Source organism: Cryptotermes secundus, unplaced genomic scaffold (genome assembly GCF_002891405.2).
Source record: "Cryptotermes secundus unplaced genomic scaffold, Csec_1.0 scaffold33, whole genome shotgun sequence".
NCBI lineage: Eukaryota > Metazoa > Arthropoda > Insecta > Blattodea > Kalotermitidae > Cryptotermes > Cryptotermes secundus.
In genome coordinates this window covers 352,955-379,908 of record NW_019727088.1, presented here as the reverse complement: position 1 = coordinate 379,908, position 26,954 = coordinate 352,955, and the positions used below count along the sequence as shown (strand labels likewise).

At 38.4% G+C, this 26,954-nt stretch overlaps 1 protein-coding gene and 1 long non-coding RNA gene across 4 annotated transcripts in view; one reads left to right on the top strand and one right to left on the bottom strand.

Annotated features, from left to right (window-relative positions):
* Positions 1–1,517: 1,517 nt before the first annotated feature.
* Positions 1,518–26,954, bottom strand: part of LOC111864252 (uridine phosphorylase 1) — a 61,361-nt gene continuing 35,924 nt past the window's right edge. Inside the window, exons 3-8 of one of the 2 annotated variants that reach the window (XM_023851343.2) lie at positions 26,675–26,836; positions 25,463–25,648; positions 24,806–24,944; positions 22,474–22,667; positions 18,073–18,282; positions 1,518–3,134 (exon numbers count right to left, since the gene is read on the bottom strand). In XM_023851343.2, the coding sequence (XP_023707111.1) occupies positions 18,097–18,282; positions 22,474–22,667; positions 24,806–24,944; positions 25,463–25,648; positions 26,675–26,836 (867 nt within the window). In that variant the 3' untranslated portion in view covers positions 1,518–3,134; positions 18,073–18,096. Of the gene's footprint in view, positions 3,135–12,924; positions 18,283–22,473; positions 22,668–24,805; positions 24,945–25,462; positions 25,649–26,674; positions 26,837–26,954 lie in introns of those variants that run through there. The other variant, XM_033751364.1, reaches the window with a different exon arrangement.
* The window catches only part of LOC111864253, a 74,656-nt gene continuing 54,309 nt past the window's right edge, over positions 6,608–26,954 (top strand). For both annotated transcript variants that reach the window (XR_002842761.2, XR_004513007.1), the window contains exons 1-2: positions 6,608–7,122; positions 20,621–20,752. This is a non-coding gene — a long non-coding RNA (uncharacterized LOC111864253). The remainder of the gene's footprint in view (positions 7,123–20,620; positions 20,753–26,954) is intronic.

Sequence of the window (26,954 nt, the reverse complement as noted above, 5' to 3'; positions counted from 1 at the left end):
TCTATTTTCTATAATACCGGACGATGGACGAAGTCCGAAACCCCAGTAATTCTGTGTGTTGTACATCATCGTCAGAATCCTTAAGAATATACTGATATAGGGTGTTTGAGAAGAAGGTACTGAGGAGGATATTTGACAGGGGATTCAAAACTTTATAATTTCTACTTTTATCATATATCATTGAAGGTTATTAAAGGGATGACAGAGGATAAGCTGGGCGGGATATATAGCAGCGTGTTCAGGGATGTAAGAGAGGTATACAAAATTATAAAAGGAAAATTGAGGGGAAGACACAATTTGGAACATCTTGCTGTAAATTGAATGGTAAGAGAACGGTATATATTCAATACACGGGGCGTGAGGTTGTGCAATACATTTCACCTGGCTCAGGATTGGGATCAATGGCGGGTCATATGAACACGGTGTTGAATCTTCGGGTTGCAGGAAAGGCTTGTAATTTCCGGACTACCTGAAGGACTGCCATCTTATTGAGAACTGTGTTCCAGGAAGTTATTCACTCACTCATTCACGGAGCTGAGCCCTTCTTGAGAAGCGGGCACTTGTGCAGCTACTCAAGAAGTCATGCTACCTCTACAATACGTAATTAGAAATGTCAGTAATATGGCCGTATAGAATCCCCACTGAATCAGATGTTTCTGCCGTCTGTAGGTGAGCCCTCTAGTGGCAATTGCGACTGATAATTCGTAATGGCGTTTGTCAGAGGTGATGCGACTCTAGCCCCATCGCCAATGCAACGTACCGTTCGTCTACTTTTCAAAACGTGAGACTATTTCTGGATACGTAAAAATCCTAAATATATACATTTGCAAAAGGAGTATTTTTTTTTATTGCTAGTGGGGTGGGACTAAGTCCCTTGTACTGCGGCCATTTCTGGCCTATTGTACCAGCCCCAGATGATAGGTGAGGGTGATTGTGGAGCAATTGGTGGAATGAAGATTGGCAGGGGAAACCGAAGTATTCGGAGAAAACCTGCCCCAGCGCCACTTTGTCCACCACAAATCCCACTTGACCAGACCCGGGATCGAGCCCGGACCGCCGCGGTGGGAAGCCAGCGATTAACCGCTTGAGCTATGAAGCGGCCCAAAGGAGTTAATTAATATCGATTTTAATTTTAAATTGTAAGGCCTTTTTAATTTATTTAACACTGTACACGAATCAGAAAGTGTTACACGAATTCTCAAAGACCTAGGTTTCTTCGATGCCAAATTAACAACAATGACATGAGTTTGGAGGGAGGGAGAAATTTTACGCCCGTTTCCTAACAAAAATAAAGTCCATAGCCTGTAGTCCGCAAGCGAACTATACCGACCGAACGACCGCCGCTTGTCATCGAAGTTAGTGCCAACTTTAGCGGATAGAATGTGTCGTGTGGCCTTTAATCTCAGTTTTATAGACCGGAGCCGCTATTTACTTGAAATAGCTCCTCAATTATCTTCACGAGGCTGAGTGGACACCGTTCCAGAACCACTACTTCTCAGAAAATCTGGTAGCGCCGGGAATCGAACACGGAACCTGTGGATCTGTAGCCATGAACTCTGACCTCTGACCACTAGACCACAGAGGCGGTCCCCGTTTCCTAATATCAAACTTAATAGTACCGTTGTGTGGAAAGTGTAATCGGAGTGTGAATATATATACACCCTCAAAACTAATTTTATACAAGCAAGAATAATCAACATTCTACACACATAGTTGTCTTGCGTATTACATACAACGCAGCAATTTTGCACACCACGGCTAGCACGTTCAGAAAAAATCAAGAGCATGTAGCATCGCTGCTCTAACCTATGCTTGAAATTGTAACGAAATATACGAGTATAGCAACTGAAACTTCATAGGCAATTTAATTTTTGAACGTTGCAATTATATATCAAATAACCATCATATATTTGTATTATATCCGAATCTTCAGAGGCGGTGTGCACCAATAATGCGTTGAATTTTATAACATTCTTAAAAAATTTCAAAATACAACAATTAACTCAAATTTAGAGCTTAAAACTTGCACATTCACCGTTCAATCAAATGAAACTACATACATAAAAAATGTCGTGACATTTTCAATTCAAAATATGCCGGTGTTGTTCTGCTTCTACGTTATCGTAAAACTTTGATTAATTAATACTGAGAGAATTATAGGCAAAGCAATCATTCATACTGCAGAACATGTTAACAGATTCCGACACTCGATCACTGAAATTAATATATAGAGCCTATTGCGATTTTTTGCTATGATTTCTTTTCTTTTAGATGAATCCTTCCAGTAAACAAAATTCTTTACTCCATTTCATCTTAATTTAATTAATTGCATCAACAACTTTCATTCATAACATAAATATAATGTGTTAAAACAGAATTATTTGCTATTTTCTGAAATGTATATTTTGCTGTTTAAATTATGCATTGACTCTAGGTGTGATAAGTGTTTTAAACTCTAAACCTAAATTCGAACAATCTCTGTACAGTTTTAAACGAATTATAAAAATGACAACACAGTACACACTAGTGATGATACATATAGTTCACTGTGGAATATTATGGAACGCACTAAGTTAAATCTGTCTGGCTAGTAACATATTATTCAAACGAGTTGTCCATAAAAATTGAATATAACATTAATATACATTAACAATATAAGATTATATCTTGAACGTTGCAATAAGTTTTACGTTATTACGAGTATAATATAATATTTTAACATTAATATTCCCTGTAAACAGTTCGTCTCCAGCAAGAACAAATTGTTATGGCGTGTATACGTAAGTAAACAACGTTACTTATACTATGACAACTATGAAATGAATATTGAACTGAAAATCTGGACTGAGCAAAAAAAGTTTAAGAATAGAGAGTTTTCCTTGCCATGTGAATATGGGCAACTCTGTCGTGGTGGTATAATCTTGATATGTGCATACATTCAAATTTTCAAAGAGTGTTTGTTTTAGTTTTATTCGTTAAAATGTTATTAATAGTATCTTCTCTGACAAGTAAACATTTCTATTAGCACTAGAACGCTAAACCCCAGGGTATTAAGATTGTGTGTTTCCCGCCTCTTCACTCTGTAGCACTGCCCTCTCTTCATATCTCTTAAGCTGCTTTGTGTATCTTTTTTACTGAAAAAAAGAGATATATTTATCAGTGAGGTGATCATTTGTCATGAAACGTACGAATATTTATCGTTACCGGGAAAGGTAGAAAGTAAAGCTACCCCTGTAACAGGCTGTGGTGGCCTATAGGGTTGTGAGACGTCGAGGTTCCCACATTTTCCAGACAGTCGGCTCATAGGTGGCGGTGAGGTTGTCAGCCTTACGCGCCGGCCGCCTTCTACTCCAAGGAAGATTCCTAGTACTTATTCTGTAAGAGACTGAGTCGACCCCAGGGCTATAGCGCTGCTGCAAGGATTAGGTCAACTGAGAGAACTACATCGGGAATCGAACCTGCGACATTCCGGCTCCTCGACAAACTACCACTACTTTAATATATTTATGCTCTTTGCCCTCGGTCAAGTAGGTGTCCTGTACAGAACAGTATGTACGGCCACGTCTGCGAGTAAGACATGACAATACGCGTGTCCGAGTGGGTAACACGAGGTAGGGAAGAGGCGAAGGATGGATGAAGAGTTCTGTGATAGAATGGCAGAGAAAAGACTGAAAAGGCAGTGAATGGACAAAGCATGATATTCGGGGATCGAAATACGTCGATGCTGTTAATAAACTCAAGCGGGTCCGAATCATCAGCCACTCCGTTAACAAGCATTTGAGGAAATAACATTCCAAATAGTCTATCGAACGGGAAAGTAAGTCACACAACCTAATAGTGCCAAAATCTGTCCTTCCAGGAAGGTCTGTTACGGTATGGACGCAGAAGAGATAATTTTTTTGGGGGGGGGGCAGAAAATCTGATTTCAAACTTACATTTAATCTGTTCAAAATTATTTTCATTTGATCACCGTGGAGTGTTTAGGATAGAAGAATAATTTTGAAATTCTTTAAATTATTATTATTATTATTATTTCCTTCTTTTACTCAATTCTGATTTTTTTCCCAAAAGTCCAATAACAGATATCTGGCTTTCTTCCCCCTGCCGGGCCAATGAATGACGAACAAATTTTTTTAAACACATTTTAAGGGCTATGTGTGTAGATCTAGGAGCCGGGATGGCGTAGTCAGTATAGTGACTGGCTACGGGCTGGACGGCCGTGGGGTCCGAGTTCGAGTCCCGGTAGTGTCAAGAATTTTCTCTTCTCCACGTCGTTCAGACTGGCTCTGGGGCCCACCCAAAATCCTATGCACTGGATACCAGGGTCTCTTTACCCGGGGGTAAAGGGGCAGGGGCGTGAATTTGGCTACTCACCTCCAACTAGTGCCGAGGTCAAGAAAATGTGGAACTATACGTCCACTCCCCCATAGACCTTCATGGCGTACTGCTTAATTAGTTAAACACAGAGACAAATTTTACCAATGTGCAGATCTTACGATAATATCATGTCTTGACTCTTGCGTAGGCGAGTGAATTTATTCAGTCATCCGTAGAGAACTGAAAAAACCTATCTGTTTCCATGAAAAGTTTCCAAAAAATAAGTGTGGTTATACTTGATAAATTTGATAAATGAGGCCTAATTTTTATGAGTGTTAATATAATGTCCCTACCAAAGGAGTTTGACATTCTAGTAACAAAATACTGCTGTACGCACTTGCATCTTCTACATGAATGAAGAACTTAAGTTGAAAGCGAGAAACGGCAACAGAAGAAGAGCGGACTAAATTCGAAATTAGATTTTAATGATCCTGTCTTCGCCCCCTCAAACATTGGAATTGTGGGTTGAAATCCAACTCAAGGCATGGATGTCTGTATTTGTTCACTGTTTGTGTTTGCTGGCGGCCTTGCGAGAGGCTGAGCACCCGTCCAAGGGGTACTGCTGACTGTGAAGCGAAAAGATAGCGTTTCACGGATGCCTGTTTTCCAAGTGGGAGCAACGGAAATAGAATGATGATGATAATGATAATGATGATGATGATAATAATAATAATAATGATAATAATAATAATAATAACGTGATCTTTAATAAATAGGATAAAAAGACATTCCATCTGTAGATTATGAAAGACTCAATTATGCCAGAATATGCCGGTCACAGTGGCTCGCTCGAATGCTTGGATCGTGGGTTCGAATCCTATTTAAGGAATGAATGTCTGTGTGCATTTATTCTGTGTTTGTGTTGTCCTGTGTATAGTTAGCGTCCTTTCGACGGGCTGATCACTCGTGCAAGGAGCCCTACCGCCAAACAAAAGTCTGTAGAGCCATTGATGAATGAATGAATAATTACAGAATATGAAGTGTAGAGAATGGATTGATGATATAGAATGTAGACACTGCTTGATGAGCTACAAGCTAGCTGAATCAGGTCAGAAGGTCTGAAATTGTAAGAGAGAAATTTTGGGCGAGAATTTTTTTGTTGTTCGGAAGAATCTTTTTACCAGCAAATTGGACTTAAATTTTAGAAAGAAACTAGTGAAATGCTGCGTTTGGAGCATCGCTTTGTTGATTATATGATGTCAGAAATCAATCCTCTTGGAATAATTCATATACGCATTGCAAGATATTACGACCAGCAACCGGAATAGTAGGAGGTCTCCATTGTTACAATCATCCACAAATAAGTGATGATAATAAAGGCAGAATTCCATACCCTCTAATAACACGTACGTTAGTAGTCTTGTTTGGTGAAAGTCTCGTTGTCTTTCCATTGTTGAGTCCAATCACCTAACGAAGGAAAGAGTTCTTATAGGCCCTAGATGACTATTGTACTAAATACTGCAGGATATTGTGTTCGTAAATATTTTATGCCACGTTCTGTAAAAAAGAAAACACTTCCTTTCGCGAAAGCAGGCGGATAATTTTTAGTTTTACTCCCATGTGCGGATGAACCGAGTTTTCAATGCGGCAGTTGCTTCCAAATCCGACAATTTGCAACAGCGGTGATATGAATCACGATAGAATTGTTTCACTAATAAGCATAAAGTTTTCTTGAAAGTTACGTCTTAAGGCGCAGTTATTGAGGTTATGTGACTCATGAAACTCGTTTCCTAGCAAATTATATTTTTCGACTCACCTGCAAAAGAGAACGCATGTGTGCCATGCAAATATATTTATGGATATAAGAATCATTATCATGTTACGCAGGAGCCGGCATAGCGCAGTCGGTATAGCAACTGCATACGGGCTGGACGACCAAGGGGTCGGGGTTCTAGTCCCGGTAGAATAAACTTTTTTCTCCTCCANGATAATGGGGGCGGGGGGGGGGGGGCTCTTTCCTCGGAGGTAAAGCAGCAGAGCCGTGAAGCTGACCACTCACTCCTGCTAATGCCGAGGTCAAGAAAATGTGGCTCTATACATCCACTGCCCCATGCACCTTCATGATTTAGTGCTTAATTACTTAAGCACAGAGATAAATATTCCTTACCTTATCTATGAGACCCGTGAAACTCGCTTCCTATCCATCCCTCTACCTATGACTCTACAGTCCTTTGTTGGATCATGGCTGCTTTTCAGTTTCTTAATCCCATATATAGTCGGTAGGACTCCTTGGACATGGGATCAGCCCCTTGCAAGTCCGCTACCTACACGCAGAACAACACAAACAGAATAAACGCGCACAGGCTAGCTGACACCGGTGTTATTGTCCCTCTCGTCCACTCAGAGCCCATGTCTTCCCAAACAATTTAAAAGGGAAAACTTTTATGTTCGTGTATTAAACTTGTTGCACTTGATGGACCTGACTGCTAATTCAACTTACAGCACATGCAATCGTGTTTAGCAATTGTCGTCTGTTGTCTTGTTTAAGAAGATAAAGATATCCCATATGGTTGACAAGAGTGATGTAGTGAGGTGATCATAGTAGGTCACGACCGGTCATGACAAAGTAATTCATTCAGTTGATCAGAATGATCAGAATGTCATGAGGAACCACGGGTATTCTGCTGAAAGTGCTTTCTGATGTGATCCGTTATTTGGTGGGAGAAACGTCCGTGAATGGTGCATTTGCATGACAAGTGATTGTTTTGTGTGAAAAGCGAACGTGGAATAATAATTTGATTAAATGTAAGTAACAAAGTCTCTAGTACTCTATTTATTTCGAAAAAGTAATTCGAGTATGTCATACAACAACAGTTTTCCAGCTGAGTGGTAGGGACAGTTTTCAGCACATGGTTTCAGTTATCACCTATTTCTTTGAAGCTCTGTTAAGAACTATATTGAGATAGATTTATTAGATTTTTTAAAATACTTTTTCGCGGTTTGGACCCAGCCCTTCCCTCTTCGTCGTGCAAATTTCTCTTTCCCCTCTGCTTACACCCTTCATACTAGCTCTGATGTGATGTCATGTATTTTTATTACATTTTTTATTTCTTGGAGTAGGGTGGCACAAAGCCGCTTAGGACGACGGCCACTAATTGGCCTATTATACTAGACCTGGATAAATGAATATGAATTGTTTGGTGGAGTGAGGATTGGGCAGGGAAGCCAAAGTATTCAGAGACAACCTGACCAGTACCATTTTGTGCACCATAAATCCCACATGGCCTGACCTGGGATCGAGCCCAGATCACCGCCATGGGAAGCCGGATACTAACTGCCCGAGCAAAGTCATGGGTGATACCATCTAGGTTGGGGAAATCTGTGCGTTTGGAGGTGGCAGTGCAGTGGGAAGAGAAGTTTGGAACTTTGAAATCCCATGGGAGCACAAGGAGCTGGTAGCTTCCCATAGGCTATAGGATGTCACATTCTGTAAATGAGCTCCCCCTCCTACCCAGGAGAAATAGACATTGCATTCAGGTAGATACAATGCATCCACTAATAAGACTTTTACCCTTATTTTATTCATATCAACACACAGATAGCCCAAATGAGGTTTACACTTCTTTAAATAATTTTGTTGATAAATATATCTCAGATGCAGTAGATGAATTTCATACATTTCTCAGGTGAATGTTCTGCTCAAAGCTGTATTCATAGAATTGTGTGTTTTTTATCAACTTTGGAATCTGCTGGATGATTTTTATCATTATTTTTGAGTAAGAGGTCATTCCTTATTTACTTCTGATTGTGAATTTATTATACTGAAAGGCAAAATGAGAAGACAGCATAGGATTTACACTTGGGAGAAATACATCACTTTTACTGACGTATACTGATAAACTTAGTATAGAATGTGGAGAAACAGAAGCAGATTGCTGATTGTAAGGAATGTGGTCATATTTCTATAAAATAACCTGTTTTGTTATGCAGGAATCATGGAAAGTTTGTTTAAAGAAATTGTAAGTTTATGTCGAAAGTTTGTGTTTTTGATTTTGTTTCTCCTGTAAAAATTATACACGTATTTCACAATGCACATACAGTAAAGTTGTCCCTGTGCATAACTAATTAATCACTACAACTAGCTGGTTCAATTAAGAAGTATATCTGATAAGAAAACACAATAGATCATTGATGGTCACAGTGCAAGGGCCAGATGATTATGGCTCACCCCTCATACATTCATTCATTCATGTTTGATATGATGTGATTTTATTTTCTATATTAATCATGGAATGTTAATGTGTATGTGTAAACAGAAACTGTCACATAGCAACAAATTGCAAGTGTAGATAATTTTTAATGCTGCGTATTGATGTAAAAGATTGTGTATAAAGTTCTTACGAACCTGTACCAACTGGAATAATCCTATGTCATCAGTTGAAATAACATTATATGTCTTATGCTAGAAGGATTGGTTTAGTTCAAGGTGTCATCCTGGCATTCACAAAAGAAATTAAAAAAAACATAAAAATTTTCAGAAAACTATTCCAGAATAGAACTGCATATTTCTAAAAAAAGAAATTAAAAAAAATCTTCTACTTTAATGACTAAGTAGCCTGGTTGATATGTGTGTGTCAACATTATGTTCTGCAGTGTCTTAACATGATTCAAAGCTTAAAGACTAAATATAACACATCTTATACAACTTATTTACGAAAACATTCCTCTGTTTTTTTAAATAAAATCCTTGTATTCAGTTCATGTTGTTCTGAAGAAAACAAGTACATAAGCATCTGTCTACACAAACGAGTTATGCCTTTGAACTGCATTCCACAAGATGTGCTTCGCTGCATTAAAACACTGGAGTGTTTCCATAACGACATAATATGATTTACTGTAATCTCCCCAGTGTGACTTGGGTTGTTGTAACAGTATATCTAAATGACACTTATTATTCTTTACAACTGCAAGTGATTAAGATATGAAAATTTAAAATTAAATGGTAAAATGGGTATATCTTCAGAACACAGGATCAGTAATGTTAGGACTAAGGTATAAAAAAGGTAAAGCTCTCCCTGTAACAGGCTGTAGAGGCCCACTGGGTTGTGAGATTTGAGGTTGCCACATTTTCTAGACAACTGGCTTACAGATGGTAGATTGTCAGCCTTTTACATCCATGAAGATTCCTGGTACTCATTTCGGTTAGAGGCTGAGTCATCCTCAGGGTCATAATGTGGTTGGAAGGATTAGATCAATTGAAAAATCCAGTGACCCCATTGGGAATGGAACCTGCAACCTTCCAACTTGTAGTATAGTGCCTCAACCAACTATGCTACCATGTGCCCCAGTTATGTTAGGATTAGTTATCTTAAATAAAACCCAAATTCATTTTCATGTTAGAGGAATTCTGTAGGTTAGAATACTATAAATAAACCTCAGATTCAGCAACATGTGTGATCACTGTGTTGTAAAGTTATAACAAGTTCTTGTTTCAAAATATCTTAGTCCCTGCAACCCACATGATATTTGTACAGATTTCAGGTAGTTTTCACAAATATAGGTCTGATATGACATCGATTTACTTTGAATAAAGAATTTTGTCTTCTTTACCAATGATACAATTTCTTGCAAAAAGAAGACCTTCCACTTATATGACCTTACAGAAGTTTGCACTCTAAATTCTTCTGGAATGTGCTGATTTCAAAGTTATGATTTCATTAATACTATAGTGAGGGTAATGACACTGGGAAATAAAATTTGAGTTGTGAGTCCCAAAAATTGTTTCCCATGAGAGGAGGTGTGGAGGTGACCATATGAACAAGTGTTCACCAAGCTTAGTTCTCAAAATTTTTGTACACTAAACACAACAAACAAGTTTGAAGATGTAATGTAACATAGATCAGCTCTTTTCATATTTTTGATACAAGGTTGATCCATTGCATATCAACTTCTATTTTGTGCCCTTTAGTAGCAACAGTTTGAAATGTTACTTATCATAGATTAGTAATATATATTTCAAATTCTTAATATAGATAATGTACAATAGGTCTAATGTAATTTTATGAGTTATTTGTTAAATTTAATATTCCTTTTCAATAACATTAACATAATATTTAAGATGTGCCACACAGGTACCCACACCTCAGAAACTGATTCTATATCCTTGCATCTGTAGGCAGGAGAGACAGGGAAGGTCAACACAGATCAAATCTGGAGTCACTAGACAAATGTTAGAACTAGTATGCATAAACCTATCACAACAAGATGTTGGGTTGTCTCATCTTAACAGTAAGACAAGCTTCAGTCTGTAGTTAATATAGGGTGGTTATTATTGTCCTTCGTTCAGCCAGTGGGTTGATATGCACTCCAAAATATTTAGGCCACACAACTGCAGTTTATTTTAATGCAGCACACAGTAAATATTAGGGAAAGTCAATTAATTTCGTCCAGTGTCCAGTAATTCATATAAATTATAAAATGTGATTATACCTCAGAGTAATAAAACCATCAAATACAGCATTTCTTAAATTTCACTATATTTATTATTTAAGCAGTTTGCACCTTACATGTTTCAGCCATGTACATTTTCGATCTTCAGGGGAATATCACCTTTGTATAAAAATTTCTTGTTTATTACTAACATTGTCTTTTTCCGCGCCATAGCTCAAGCGGTTAGTTGCTGGCTTCCCATCGCGGCGGCCCGGGTTCGATCCCGGGTCTGGTCAAGTGGGATTTGTGGTGGACAAAGTGGCACTGGGGCAGGTTTTCTCCGAATACTTCGGTTTCCCCTGCCAATCTTCATTCCACCAATTGCTCCACAATCACCCTCACCTATCATCTGGAGCTGGTACAACAGGCCAGAAGTGGCCGCAGTACAAGGGACTTAGTCCCACCCCACTAACAATAAAATAAAAACATTGTGTTTTAATTCTTATTTATATTGCACAATTTATGTTTCTAGTTATACAATATCATACAATGATTTGTGACATGTGAAGGAGTGGAAAGAGGGAGAGAGTATTATTAACGAACTCCATGGGGCTAGCAGTAGCATACAATTTGTATGTATTATTAAATGTACTGTAATAAAGCTGCACTTAACTTTTGATGCCTTTCTTGATAATATGGCATGCTTCAGAAGATGGCAAATACAGCTGAAGCATGTAAGGTGAAGAATGAGTTTAATTACAGATATATTTAATTTCATTAAATGCTGGATTTTGTTTTATTCTTTTGGCACATAATTGATAAATGTCATGATGTCATTATGTAATGTCATAAGACATTATTAAATTTAGATTGAATAATAAAGAGTTCCATCCAGTGTACGCTATGGCAAAAATTATTAGAATTATTAAATCAATTAGCTTATATTGGTTGGGTGTGTAGCATGCAGGAAAGTGAAACTGAATGAATAACTCTCTTGTGCAGGGTCTTTTGCATTGTGGCCAAAGACATTTAGTGTTTAAAGAAATTTCTTGCTGTTCACATTCTCACTACCTGTTCCTTAAAATTTTAATATTATCTTAACATTTACAACTTACAGCTGCATAATAGCTTTTCCTACAAGCTTACCAATCAGTAGTTTGAATCCCATTGGCAGCATATTTTTAGTGACTAGATCCAGTGTTTGCACAGAATGTAATTTGTATAAAATGACTTATTCTTCAATGGCTATGAGGTTGTACATACTCATTCCACAACTTTTCCTTCCACATTAACTACAGCATTGCCATTTCTTATATATATAAACTTTTTGTACAGTGACTGCTTTGAAGTCCTGTTACACATTCACTAAGGTTATTTGTTTATTTTCTTGTTCTATTTCTCTTTCCTCTTTGTTTTTTTCAATATCATTGACACTGTGGCGCTTCTATGGTGTCTTAGGCTCTTCTCTTTTTTATGTTGTCATATCAAGCATGTCCATCTTATTCGTGATCTAAATCGAAGGTACACAGCATGTGGCACAAAAAACAGTGCAATATACTGTATAACACAAGAATATTAACTCAAGAAACACGTATATTAGATTGACAGTCTTAAATAAAAAACACAACAGCAACAAGATGTACACACTAGTGCAGATTGTTTTCCCAGTATTAGATGCAATGGGTTCTACATATTTTTGTTACATGTCAGTTGCAATCTTGCATCCATGAATGCTGGTGGTGAGTGAAACTGTTGCAAAGAGTAGAAATCTGCTCAGTTTCTTCTTCTGGGCTCATATGGTGATAAATTTATGCAACTCGTGATTACAGAAAGCTCACTCATATATAAGACTACTTTTTTGTTAAAGATATGTCGCTCTTTATTTGTGTATGTTATTCGGATATTAGATTGAGGAGCATGAGATTGATACAACACATAACACACATCAGAGAGATGCGAAATCACAAGTTTCATTTAAAATGTCTGAGGGGAAGACACCACTTGGGAAACATAGCCATAGATGGGAGGATAATATTAAAATGGGTCTGTAAGAAAAAGTGTGAGATGTGTGGACAAGGCTCATGTGGCTCATGATATGGTTAGTAGTCAGTGATTGTGCACATAACAATGAATATCTTGGTGGCATAGAATGGAGGGGGGATTTCAAGACCAGCTGAGCGACTGTTAGTTTTTCAAGAAGGAGTCTAATCTTTGGAGCTAGTAAGTAAATTAGTTACTTAGCAAGCGTTAACACAATGTTGTCCATGTCTCATCAGTTCATGTGCATGCTATTGCAAATATGTGTCATTACTGCACACTCATGTGTGTTAGTTGCATTGTTATTTCACCTCCACTGATGTCATCTGCCACATGTTCTGTATGTTGGGTGTAGATCCTCCATTGCTTTTATGTTTCAGCCATATTCCAGCATATAATGAATACAGAAGTTAGAGAGAATGATAACTGACTGTTACCAGTAGACTCTAAAGTGTGAACAATTTTTCATCTGAAGTTATTTTTGAAAGGCTGTTTGGCAATGGAGCAATTCATTTTATAAATTCTATATTTCAATTTTTACATTGATCTCCCTGATCTTATTATAGTGTAGCTATGGTTTATATGAATGTCATGATTTTTAAATACACTGTGTCAGCTTTTAGGAAATTACTGCAATGCCAGGTGGAACACGATATTTTGGAACAGTAAGACTAGAGTTGAAAGTAGTTAAGACGAGGGACACAGTGTTGTGAGTGCAGACCTAACCTAACCTGAAAATGCTGTATTAAATGCATTGTTGTCTAGGACAAGTTGTTAAGCAAAACATATTTAAGAATAACTGAAAATGAACATTTAAATATATTTTTCAGGCAATACATAACACCAATTAAACTGTCTAATTAACTAGTTGCAATGACTTATCTGTACAGGAATTTCAAGATACCTTCATGAAAATGGAACAAAATTGTAAGAGACATGATGATGTCTAAAATCAGAAGAATAATCCAAAAAGTTAAACTTTTCATGGTTAATTGTTATCTATAAATATGCTGAGTATATGAATTACATGCGGTACAGAAAACTAACCATGCTACTTAGGCCAGATGGGAGTTCTAGCAAATCATGCCCTATTGGGTTGGAAACTGTTAGTTTTAGCCATTTACACCTGCCAAATATTGGTTTTATTAAAAAAATTGGACACATTTTTCATTATAGGTTCTTACTAAATGACAGTCTTATAATTTACCTATTGTGCCATCATCATTGGTACAGTAAGGGGTAACACAGATACTGTATGATTGCCAGTGTGCTATTTAAAAGCATGTTCAAAATAGATCATTGTTTGCATAAGTAAGGGACCTAAGGAAGAAACCTTCATAATTCTTTTAATTGAACCATTATAATCTTAGATGGTTTTGTGGCATTATTAGTAAATGCAAATCAGATACAGTGGGAACAACAGTTTCGTTATCAGTTCCATCTGTAATTTTATTCCCTTAAGTGCATGCAGGATTCAGAATGAAAGATTATAAATGCAATGAAAATATCAAAGAATGACTGGGAATAACAGGGTCAGTCCATTAATAAAAAAATACCAAAAGGTGCGCCTGCAGCATTTGGACAGAAAGCTTGAAAACCGAATCACAGAGATTGTGTGTTTATACACAAAGAATAAAATCATGCCAGCAGGAAAACAGAAGAGACATCCATAATTCCTGTAACGGGAAGAGATAAAGTACTTAATCCATAATACTGATGATGAGGGTAATGATGATGATTTATAATTTTTCCATTAAAGCAGTGATATTGCCAAATTTATATTCTAATGGCCAGATAATAGTCGCTGCGAAGAGTAGCCAAAACAGGAGATGCAGAAAGCACAGCCTCCAAAGAAAGGGAATGGGGGTGCACCGTTAGGCTATTCAGGACGAACAGCCTTATGGAAGGAGCAGTGTGACGTGTTGCGCTATGTTGGACACCCCCCTCCCTCCCCAGCGGTGACGTAACACGGGATGCCACCATTGGTACTCACCAGTAAACAACTCCTGACAGCGTTGCTAGGCTGTCGGCAAACACGGTGTCAGACAACAGTGGTGCCTATTATGTAACTGTTTTCTGTGTTGTCCGTAATGGGGCTAAATAAGGAGCAGCGAAGACTACTCAAGTTAGTTACGAGTTGGCCAGGGAAGAGCATTTGCAGTCTACTATTTGTGATACTGCCGATGGCATTAATTGTGAGATTGTAAACTGTGTGATTGTAAGAGCAAATGTGCAATAAATTCGCTATATCCAATACGGCGTGAAGTTATTTGTCGCTTTATACACCCAACACATGACAATATCTACAGTGAAAATGTATTTCTCTGCTTTTATAGTATTCCTTATGAAACTCAAGTTGAAGTCATTGCTATTTTATAGTATTTACGTTCCAATAATTATTTCACTGATGACAGTGCCTTACTATAGAGTTTATGGGAAATAGAAAATGTAGGCATTATCAGATTTCATTGCACACTTTGTATGTATTATTGCATACTATGCAGGTTTATCAGATTTCATTGCACACTCTTGTATGTATTATTGCATAATATGCAGGTTTATCAATTTACTTGATTTTCTGTGAATTACCACCAAAAACTTCATGTTATACTCTTAACTAGCTAATATTTTCCTGGAATTATTTGTTTGACTTATCTTTAACACCTGATATTTTAGACATAGATATTGAATATTATTCTGCTAAATGTTGAATATTACACTGCTCAATCCCATATGTCTTTTGCACATTTGACCATTTTTCTTGCTACACCAGTAGAAGGTTAAATGTCCTATTACATACTCATAATTCTAAAATATTATATATAAACGACGTTTAATGTAGCTGATGTAACAGCATCAGCATGAAGAGAAACCGTGTATTGCAACAGATCACTAATAACACTTGCCTCTGTCTAATGTTAAGATCCAGAATGTGTGGTATTTTACTTCCATCCATCCTACATACTTTCAAGGTTTAATGTGTAGGCACAAGGACAACTTTAGCTTTAACTGGAATGACAAAACCCTGTACAGCAAACTCTTTGCTGCACTCGATTTCCTTGGCATATCACGTGCCTTCACAATCTGTATCATTTCCTTCCAGTTCAGTGGAACTTAGAGACTCTTAACATATGCATGCAATACTTTTCCACATTTATATCTTCATGTACATAAACAAAAATTATACTGTATTTGCTGCATGTCATTTGATATTGCAAAATAAATTTTGAAAGTGAGGTAAAATTACACGTTTTCAACAAGATCTACAGTCTACAGCTGTAAAGAATCAGTGTCAAGATTGCCCAAACTGATCAGCTTCAGCCATTCAAGTATTTATTTTCAGAATGTATTGGAAGTAGAGGTTATGTTTGAGTAATAGCTAACCAAAATTAAATTTACCTGAAGACTTTTAGTATAGACCATCTGTACTGAGTTAATCAAAATCCATTCATTAGCTTTGGAGTTGTATTTGTGTTCTTTGTGCAAGGAGCAAGTAATAATGAATTAAGAAGAAAACAGTTGTGGGATATTTTAAGATACTACCACAACATTACATTCAGAGGCTGAGGAAAAATAAGAATAATCTTAGTGAAACTAACCTCCCAAATGCAAAGCAAGTGCATCCAGTGTTAGGGATGTGGTCTGTATTGTGGTCAGGTTTAGTTTTGGTCAGTATGTCAATTTGATTGTAATACCCAAGGAAACCGAATCCATATAAGTACAATCAAAAGAAGAGCAGCAGTGGTTGGGTGTATCCTTTCAGTATCAGTGCTTAATAATCACCTTTGCCTGTTATTTTGAACATTGATGGCCCTACATGGTCTGTTAAACGTCTTCTGCTTCACTTTCAAATTGTGCTTCCATAGATCTCTTTGTGTCCTTTGGAATCACACAGTGTCCTCATATAATGCTCCATGTTCCATGTTTTGCCATACTTTGAGAATACTTGCTGCTGAAAGAACTGAAGCCTTGTATTCATAAGAAATTGGTATCTTGCTTCTTAAGAAGACAGTTCATTCAAATGAGACATTCAGAACCAAATTTTGCTTAATAATGTAAGGGTTTTCTCTAATATTTTCTCTTTTAGAAGGAATGTAGGAAAGTATGAGTCATTACATAGTCAGCTTAATAGTATATTCTGAATACCAGTTTAAATATGTTTCTGGGTTCTCAGAGCTTAATGAATTTTGTCCCCTCCATTATATTGTACTTCATACCCTCATACCCCTTCATTTCAAATATTGCTGAAAAACACACAGCAAGCACTCATATGTCAGTTATAAATAATTTAAATTGAAAAGTCCCTTTTTAATTTTTACTGTACAAAGGGGACAGTTACTAAGCAGTGCTGAGGTATTTAATTAATGTTATTAAATTTTCAGTGTCACTGAAAAGCAATGATTCACAGTGGGCCCTTGGTTTACGACAGTTTGATGTATGCCAATTAGGATACTTGTACCTGTCAGTTCAAAAATTTTATATTAATTTCCTTTGTGTTCCCCCCAATTTCTGGAAAATTATATACTGTGCTCCTGCTACCAAGGACGGTCCTTGCTCAGGAACAGGAAGAATAAAAAGAGCCTGTTTTGTGTTCTGTAGAAAGCCATGATCTGCTGGGTGTTGATAGGTGCCTGCAGACATTAGGCAACAGTGGTCCTGACTGGGAACAGAGCTCTTCTGTTAGATGAGGAGTCAATGCAGTGTTGTAGCATTGCTGCCATGTTCTGCAGGAGAGGAGGCATGAAGCAAGGCAGCCAACCTTGCTGAGCAGCCTTCAATTAATTCAGATATGGCAGAAGATGATCCACTTGACCCTCACAGTCTACAGCCAGGGCATTCCTCTCATCAGTAACGCCCACACATAATTATATTTTACTGCAGAACAAATGTGATATGAATGGGAGCATATAGTGTTTGTTTGTAAAATATATAAATGTTTTGTATTATTTTGTGAAAGAAGTCTAAACTTTTCTATACTTGTAATGCATCCCATTGAAATATGTATAATAATTAGGCTTTCATCTATGTCAATTCAATACATGCCGGCATCTCCAGGAACACAACCCTGGCATAAAATGAGGGTCTACAGTACATTCATTTTCATTAAAAAATGTGAGAAAAGAGCACCAGAAAAAACTAAAGACATGATGGAAAGGTCTGAGTTCAGTTTGCTCCTAAGAAAATAACTGATAATCCCTTTATTAGCAACTGCTCTCATGAAACGAAAGACTTCGGTTCTCCCAGCAGTCTGAAAACTCATGTAACGCAACAGAGAAGCCTCTTCTTTACCTATGAAGTAGCAATGGTGGTCATCTAGTCATAGTTCTCAGACTCCTGCTGAACGAGTTTGAATCTCCGTGGGCTTTTGACGCACATGGAGCCACAGTGTCCGTCCAGTGACAGGTGGCCTTTCATGCTCAAGTACCGCTTGATGTAACGGGAGACAAGGCTGCAGGGTCTCTGCTGCCACTCATCCAGTACTTCCTTAGGTGCCAGCACCTACAATACCAATATGCTTTAGTAACTGTGGGAGTGACACCAATCAAACAGCTAAAAAATCTTTGTTCCCTTCATGTGTTGGTAAATTTATAGAGTGTACCACTGTTCACAACTTTATTGAAACATGTTCATGCAGTGTGGTTAATCTGTATATCTGAAGAGTTCTAACTTCTGGGATATAATGCCATATAGTCTAGTGAAAATCAATGTACGTTTTGGGGGAACATATTGCCTCCATTTTCAGAGTTAAAATGTAAGACAAGCAAGAAACCACCATGAAGCAAGCAGAAAGCAGAGCCCTGTCTGCATCATGCTGGTTTGACTTACGCTTGGACCACGAAGATAGAGGCAATGGGTTTCATTGAAATGTAGCTTGTTTTTTGCCGAACTACATGACGTTGTATCCTGGAAGATAGAAATCTTCACAGCTATCGCTGTGAGAACCTCTGTTCCAACAATCTATGGATCTGTTTGGCTGTCTGGATAAAGAATGAGAAATCAAAATCAGATTCACAAGAAAATTAAGGCCACCTCAAATCTGGGGAGTGATGGTTGCATTTTAGTTCAGAATCTTTTATACATACATACATACATAGCATTCCATAGATCCATGAGTTAGTCTACCGGATGTGGAATTTGTCAAAAATCATACAATACATATATACATGCACAATTCAATTTCACATAAATAGTAAGGATTTCACAAAAGTAGTAAAATATCCATCATAAATCCATACATTAACATATACTAGATTTTTTTTTTCTTTTTCCTGTGTTCCAAACAAGAGAAAACATTACATACACTTTATGTTGTTTGGAAGCATAAATTCCTCAACAGAGTAAAAGGAGTGTGTAATTAAGTATCTCTTTAGTGCTACTTTAAATTGTCCCTGTTTATCTATAAGAGTTGTGGTTGAAGATTTTAATGCCAGTATAATATGCACTCTTCTGGAAACAAGAGAGGCTGGCAACTGGTCTGTGAAGCTGATTTTTATTCCTTGTGTTGACATTATGTATTGTAGAATTGGTTGGAAAAAATTCTTGGTTTTTTACAATGAAGATCATTAAGGAGAATATGTATTCACATGGGAGAGTTAAGATCTCTAGCCTCTTGAAGATATTTTTACATGATTCTCTTGGTTTAACACCAGCCATTATTCTAACAATTTTCTTTTGTAAGATGAATATCTTCTGGCTGTAAGATGAGTTACCCCAAAAAATTATTCCGTACTTCATTACAGAATGAAAATAGGCAAAATAAATCAATTTGAGAGTCTCAGTATTGCTGACATGAAACATGCTTCTAACTGCGTAGCATGCTCCACTTAACTTAGGGATCAATTTATCTATATGGTTCGACCAACTTAGGTGGCTATCAATTTGCAAGCCAAGGAATTTCGTATTTACTGTCTCTTCTATATATTTTCCATTATATCCAATATTTAAAACATAGGGAGGGGCATTATTTGTTGTAAATTTCATTACATTTGTTTTGTTTAAATTTAGGGCAAGTCTGTTAGCATTGAACCATTTATTCATGTGGGAGAGTACTCTGTTTGATATTGCACAGAAATCATCAAACATTTTACTAGAGATTATAACACTTGTATCATCAGCAAATATTATGGGTTCTGATGAAAAATTTATTGTTGGTGGAAGGTCATTTATATATATTATGAAAAGCAAGGGTCCCAGGACAGATCCTTGGGGAACTCCATGCTTTACTGTTCTCCAGTTTGAGAAAAAATTTTGAGTATATTTGGGTGATTTTATCTCAACCTTTTGTTTTCTATTTGTTAGATAGGATTTGAACCATTTTAACACTGTTCCTCGAATGCCATAAAATTGCAGCTTACTTAACAAAATTTCATGATTTACACAGTCAAAAGCCTTTGCCAGATCACAGAAAATTCCTCCTACATGCCTTTTTTGGTCAATTGATTTTAAAACATTGTCTGTTAGCTTGAATGCTGCATCTTCAGTGGATACACCCTTCCTAAAGCCATACTGTTCTGGGACCAATATGTTGTTACAATGCATATGCTGATTTATCCTGCTGTACATGACCTTTTGTCTTCTCGTCCCTTTCCCTAAGTCATTAAGATTAAAATATTCAAAACTGCCATTTCATCTATCACTTTATATCAGTATAAAGCTGGAATTCTGACCAGTGGTGGCTTGCAAAATAATGACTTGGGGCAGCACTCCATATAAGGTATTAACTGAAGCGCTGTTGTCCTTTAGATATGTTGAAAATATATAAGCCATTACATATTCATGAATATGATACAGAAATAACTTATGAGGAGTCATTTTCAGATTGTGTTTCTAATTTAAGGTTTCCAACATCAACACAAAGGAGAGGAAGAAAACGATTTCAGTTGCTGTCTTGTAGTTGTGCTGTTCTCTAAATTGAAAAGATGAGAAAGAGGTGTCAGAATAACGGAAGAAATAACATTCTGCTAGTCATGTAAGTAGATATCTAATATATTTCCATAAATTTGTAAAAGGGTTTTTCTACTTTTCATTAAGAACTGTATTAACATTCGTAAATAAAATGTGGGATAACAAGGAGTACAGAGGCAGGCTGCAGGCTGGATGGCCAGAATGAGATTCTCATCAGAGAAGAGGCTTTTCTCTGCTTCACAGCGTGCAGACTGGCTCTGGGGCCCACCCAGCCAGCTATTGAAAGCTATCACCCAGCCACCTGTTCTTTCACCAGGGAAAAAGTGGCTGGGGTGTGAAGCTGACCGCTCACCTCCGTCTAGTTCCAAGGTCAAGAATGGTGGAGTTACACCCCTCTCCCCCATATGTATTTGTATAATGGTGTTTAATTAAGCATGTGGACAAATTTACATTTTCCTTTGTTGATATTCACAAACATATTGTGATAACAGTTTTGCAAAAACTGCACGTAGAATTTTTCTATTGTTAAGTGTCCTACTTAAATGTTGTTAGTACTAACGTTGATTTCATGGAAACTGGAGCCACAGATACCAGCATTTAACAGGTAGTAAAATATTCTAGAATTTGGAAATTTTACTTTGCATTTTGATGAGAAGAGTGAGATAAGAGACCCCATTTTCTTTGAACTTAAAGGAAGAACATTGATAGAAAATGCCTGGGAACAGTACGATAGGTGGAATAATACTTGTGACTAAAGAGAATAGAGAGAGTACTGGTATTAATCTCGTAATTCTGCTTGTCTTTGTCTGGTATATTTATGAGGGCAAACCAAAACAACGGTTAACACCATATCTACATGGTGCCGCACCCCAGAAGACTGCTTTCTTTACAAAACTCGTTTGAAGAACATTTTCCACTGAGCAATAAAGACAAAAACTGGCTGAGAAAGCATTTCATTGGTTCATTCCAGACAAAAGATTTCTCTATGAATGAACCTGAAGAGTTGATAAATTTTGCGAGTAATTCAGTTTTAAAGTAAAATTTCACAATATTTCTGTTCTAGTTTTTGGGCCTGGTTAACTGATTAGTATTGTGAGGTCTCAAAGCATGCTGTCAGAAAACTGCCACCACTTCCAACCACTTATCTATGTCAGCAGGGATTTTCGCAACAAAAAGTAAATATAGGAACAAGCTAGACATTGAGGCCGACATGAGATTGCAATTGTCACCTGTTTTATCAGATTTAAAATTGTTGTGTTCACAAAAACAGCCTCACTCATCACAATGAGAAACTCACACATAATAATGTACACAGTTTCATAAGCACAATAGACCACTGTAGGTCGCGGTGCAAGGGCCGAGAAGGCCTACCCCTTATACATTCATTCATACACAGTTTCATTGATTGATTAATGCAATAGTTACGTTTTAATGTTACTTTATTAGCATACAAACAAAGAGAAACCATAGGCCTATGGTGTACATTCCTGTTTCTTTTACTTACATGTATATTACAGATTTTGAAACATCGATATTCAGATGAATATTTAAGCTTGAAAACGGGTTCAACTGACAGAAAGACTGAAAAGCGCTGCTCTCATACTTTCCACATATAACGAGGATGATTCAAACTCCAGTGTACTTGATGAGCGACAGTTATGATCTGTATTGTAACTAGCCATCTATTTTAGTATCTTTAAACAATGGAATGAAGTTTTCTGAGGCTTTGTGATGCTGTTAAATGTAGGGGGATAAGAAGGAAAGTACTGTACACGTAATACCAACCTGATCTCCCTTTAGCCTGTCCATGAGTGTGACACATATGACAGCTGACTTGATACCCGCATGATGTGTAAGTGCTGCAAAAGATAAGGACTCCATTTCGATGTTGACAACTCCTGCCTTGTGGATTCTGTTAAGATACTGCATTTTGTCTGACTCTGTGAAGTCACAGAATGCACCATCTAGCCGTCCTTGACCTGAAACATTGCAATAGCTTAGAAAAATGCAATGTTTCTCTGTACTACTTACAATTGAATACATTTCTCTTACCCCTTTTGTAAAAGAACAGATTACATCCGAGGATGCTGTAGTCGGTCCCAAGGCCTCTATCCAGTTTGTGTCTCTCAAGACTTGACATTCTCATTTTTACTGTCCACCGGGGAGGTGCCTGATAGATTGGTTTTGGTTCTCTCCCTTCACAAAGCCGCAGTAAAGCCATAACAAAGACTATGGGATGTGGAGACGTGTCTGGCCTAAACAGCTTGTCGCTTCCGTCTACTGATTTCTTGCTTGGCTTACTCATCGACCCTAAAGAGTGAGGCGATGTGTTCCTCCTAAACGTCGGGTTCTCAAGCAGCTGCTTGTACCGGTTCTCACGGTCTCTTCGCTTGCGGATTTCTTATTTTTTCTTCTACCCTGAAGATGGAGGCGATACGTTCCTCCGAAACGCCACATCTACACGGTGCCACATCCCAGAAGACTGATTTCTTCATAGTCACCGCCGTGAAAACCTCAAATCTTACAGTCTCTTCCTGTTTGTGAAGCTGAGAAATGCAAGGGACCTGTGCAAATTGTTGTGCAAATTTCTTCCAGAGAAGGGCGCGTGTAGAAGGAGGAGTGTGTTAGTGTATCTAAAGTCAAGTCAGGGAAGATCGAGGATAAGATAAGAGTTTGCTTTGAGACATTTTTGTCTACACCCTGAGGTGAAGAAGAAGAAGCGTGATAATATTCGTCATAAAATACAATATAAAACTACAACCGAGAAAAAATAAAGAATAAAGAAAAAAGTAAGTAAGAAAAGGTATCCGTCACAAGAATATGACTTCAGTCTTGCTCCAGATTGTTTATTTATTCAAACTTTATGCTACTGAGCTTCACAGTTCTAACAGTTGTCGTTCTTAGTTGTGCGTATATCAGCAGTGTAGCTGTAACGCTCTTCTGATGCTTTTAGTGTTGGAGTTGGTAGCGATGATGAGGCTTGGGGACGTAAGATACACTGGTATAGGGGAGCTTCATCTCTTTAAGCTGCGTTCGTGCACTCAGAAATGACCCTGTAATAGTGGTTCTTCTAGCAGATAGTTTTATCAAATTCTTTATTAAAATACACGTGCTAAATCTGACTTTGCGTCTAAGTGCAACGTCCGTTAATATTCTCTCGTCATTTTCTCTTTAATCCGAAGTTACTACCTAAGAAGGTCCTCGCCATAGCTCAAGCTCGCTGGCTTCCCACCGTGGCGGCCTGGGTTCGATCCCGGGTCTGACCAAGTGGGGTTTGTAGTGGACCAAGTGGCGCTGGGGCAGGTTTTCTCCGAGTACTTCGGTTTCTCGTGCCAATCTTCATTCCACCAAATTCTCCATCATCATAATCGCCTGGAGCAGGCTACAATAGGCCAATCAGTGGCCGCCGTGCCGAGTGGACCCAGTTGGACTCCACCCACCACTAAGCGTATTAAAAAAACTACATAAGAAAAGCAGATCAACATTACAGTGAGCAGCATATTGCTTCATCACAACAACCAGTACACCTGACAACGTACTGTTAAATTATATAAACATTACTGTTCTCTTGGATGTTATACCGCCTAGTTTGTTACATAGATGCCAGCGTTCTGGAGGAACATGTTGCCTCCCTCTTCATGGTAGCTCTGAAAATGAAGTCTGTGTGTTACACCGAAATTTTGGGAACTGTTTACAAATCTACACGGTAACACATCCAAAAGGCGGCAATCTGCATAGTCAACGACCAAGAGATCTTCACATACCTCTTATTGAACATCATATTAATTTCTTTTTCGCAGTTTCTTCAGTGCTAAGTATAATTAAATCAAGGACTTTGAAGTGGACCCGACACGTATCTCAGAAGGGGAAATGAGAAATCGGTACACAATTCAAGCAAGAAATCTTGTAAAGTAACCAAGTGGTACAATGAGTATGATATGGAAGGGTGATACTGTAACTGAACGTATGGACGTTGTTTGGGAGAATATAGACAGAATTGAACTGACTTGAAATTGAGTCCTATGGCAGACGTCGGGTTTAGAGGAGCTGGAATCTTCAATTTGCTAGATGGAACCCTAATTTATGGAAGATTCTGCATTCTTAATGGATCAGTTACCTTCGTAGAAGTCATAGGTGCACATGGTTTTGCCAGTGACAGTTTCGTATGGGTCATCAGGCTCCGACAAGGCTCGCAGTTCTCGTGCCAACTTCTTGTCCAGTTTTGCAGGTCGCTTCACCAGTTTACCCAGTACTGACTGAAACATACGTATCTCATGTAGAATGTATCGTGACTAATTGTGGCTCATGTGTAACGTACTGCAAATAGATGCATATTCTGTATAATATATCACATTTAGATACAACCTCTGTATGATGCACAAGGAACCTGGGGTGGCTTAGTCGGTATAACGACTGGATACAGGCTGGATGACTGAGAGCCTGGTAGGGTCAAGATTTTTCTCTTCTCCATATCGTCCAGACCGGCTCTGGGGTTCACCCAACCTCCTATCCAATGGGTACTGGGGGTTCTTTCCTCGGGGGTAAAGCTGCCGGGGCGTGAAGCTGAGCACTCACCTCCAGCTAGTGGCGCGGTCAAGAAAGTGTGGATCTATGCATCCACTTTCCCATACACCTTCATGGCGTAGTGCTTAGTTTGCTGAGCACAGGGACAACTTTACGTTTTACCTTACCTCTGGATGAAGCACTGCAGCTGACTGAAAGAAATCTATATTTTACTGCACATAAATGGTGCCTCTCTACAGTAGACAGTTACCAGTTCGAGGAAAGGCTGCATCATTCCGTCCACGGCGTCCTCGGTTATAACGACAGTGCCACCTTCCAAACCGATGCCCCCACACGTGCCGATGCGGAAGAATATCGGGTCCCGCACCTTTGCATGGTACATGAGCTTGATGACTTCGTGCAGCAAGATGCCGACCGAAGGGATTCCCATCCCGTGCTATGGCACAAGGGGAAAACGCAAACTGAGATGAAGAGAGGACAAAGTACAGAACCACACAGATACAGCGCTATCGCTCCAAAATATGTGGTCATTTATTTTGAACAGGCTGTACCATGAGATGTAACCGAATAAAGCCGTTGTTTCTATGTTCAGTGTCATATGCTTACGACCACGGACCTTCCTTGCATCAAGTCGAGCTCAACTACAACGCGGAATTCTCTCCTATCCCTCTAAGATTCATTTTATTATTGTCCACCCACCTACGCCTTGGTCTTCCCAGTGGTCTCTTTCCTTCTGGCTTTCCCACCAATATCCTATATGTATTCCTCTTCTCCCCTATTCGTGCCACATGCCCTGCCCACCTCATCCTCCTTGACTTGATCATTCAAATTATACTTGGAGAAGAGTTCAAGTTATGAAGCTCGTCAGTATGCAGTTTTCTCCAACCTCCTGTCACTTCATCCCTCTTCGCTCCAAATATTCTCAACACCCTGTTCTCAAACACCCTCAGTCTATGTTCCTCCCTTAATGTCAGAGACCAAGTTTCTCACCCATACAGAACCACAGGCTAAATTATAGTTTTGTCTATTCTAATTTTTATGTTTTTGGACAGCAGACGAGAAGACAGAAGGTTCTCGACTGAATGGTAGCAAGTGTTACCTCAGTTCAATCTCTTAATTTCCTCCTGAATCAGGTTTTGATTTGTTATCGTCGTTCCCAAATATCTGAACTGCGCCACATTTTCAAAACATGTTTCCTATCGCTATGTCTTGATTTTACCACGCATTTTGGTGACGAGACAGTAACATTTACTTAGTTTTCTCTGTGTTTACTTCTAGACTAACCTCCTTACTAGCGTCAATTCAAGTTTGTGTGTTTTTCTTTATGGTATCTACATTATCACCCAGTAGATTCACATCATCGGCGTAGATCAAACCGTAATTGTGTAGGCTGGCTAAATATTAAAGCTGTGCCCAGACCCCCAGAAACGCCACTGCCCTGAGAGAGGGAACAGAGACTTACGCTGATGGATAGAACGGGCCCCACTTTGTACATGGAGTAGCGGTAGGAGTACTGGCTGATGTCCTGTAGCATTGTTCCGGCCGGCAGCTTGTGTCCGATTTCCTCCATGATGTAGTAAGCAAACTGCTCCATGCGTTTAGGGGTCCCGCCCATGCACACGAACTGCAACATCACGACCATATGAAGACCCGCATAATACAGTACCATTACATATACAAGTTCTGGGAAGAACTGATAGCCTACATTCCTTTGATACGACACGGACCGCATAGAACACGAC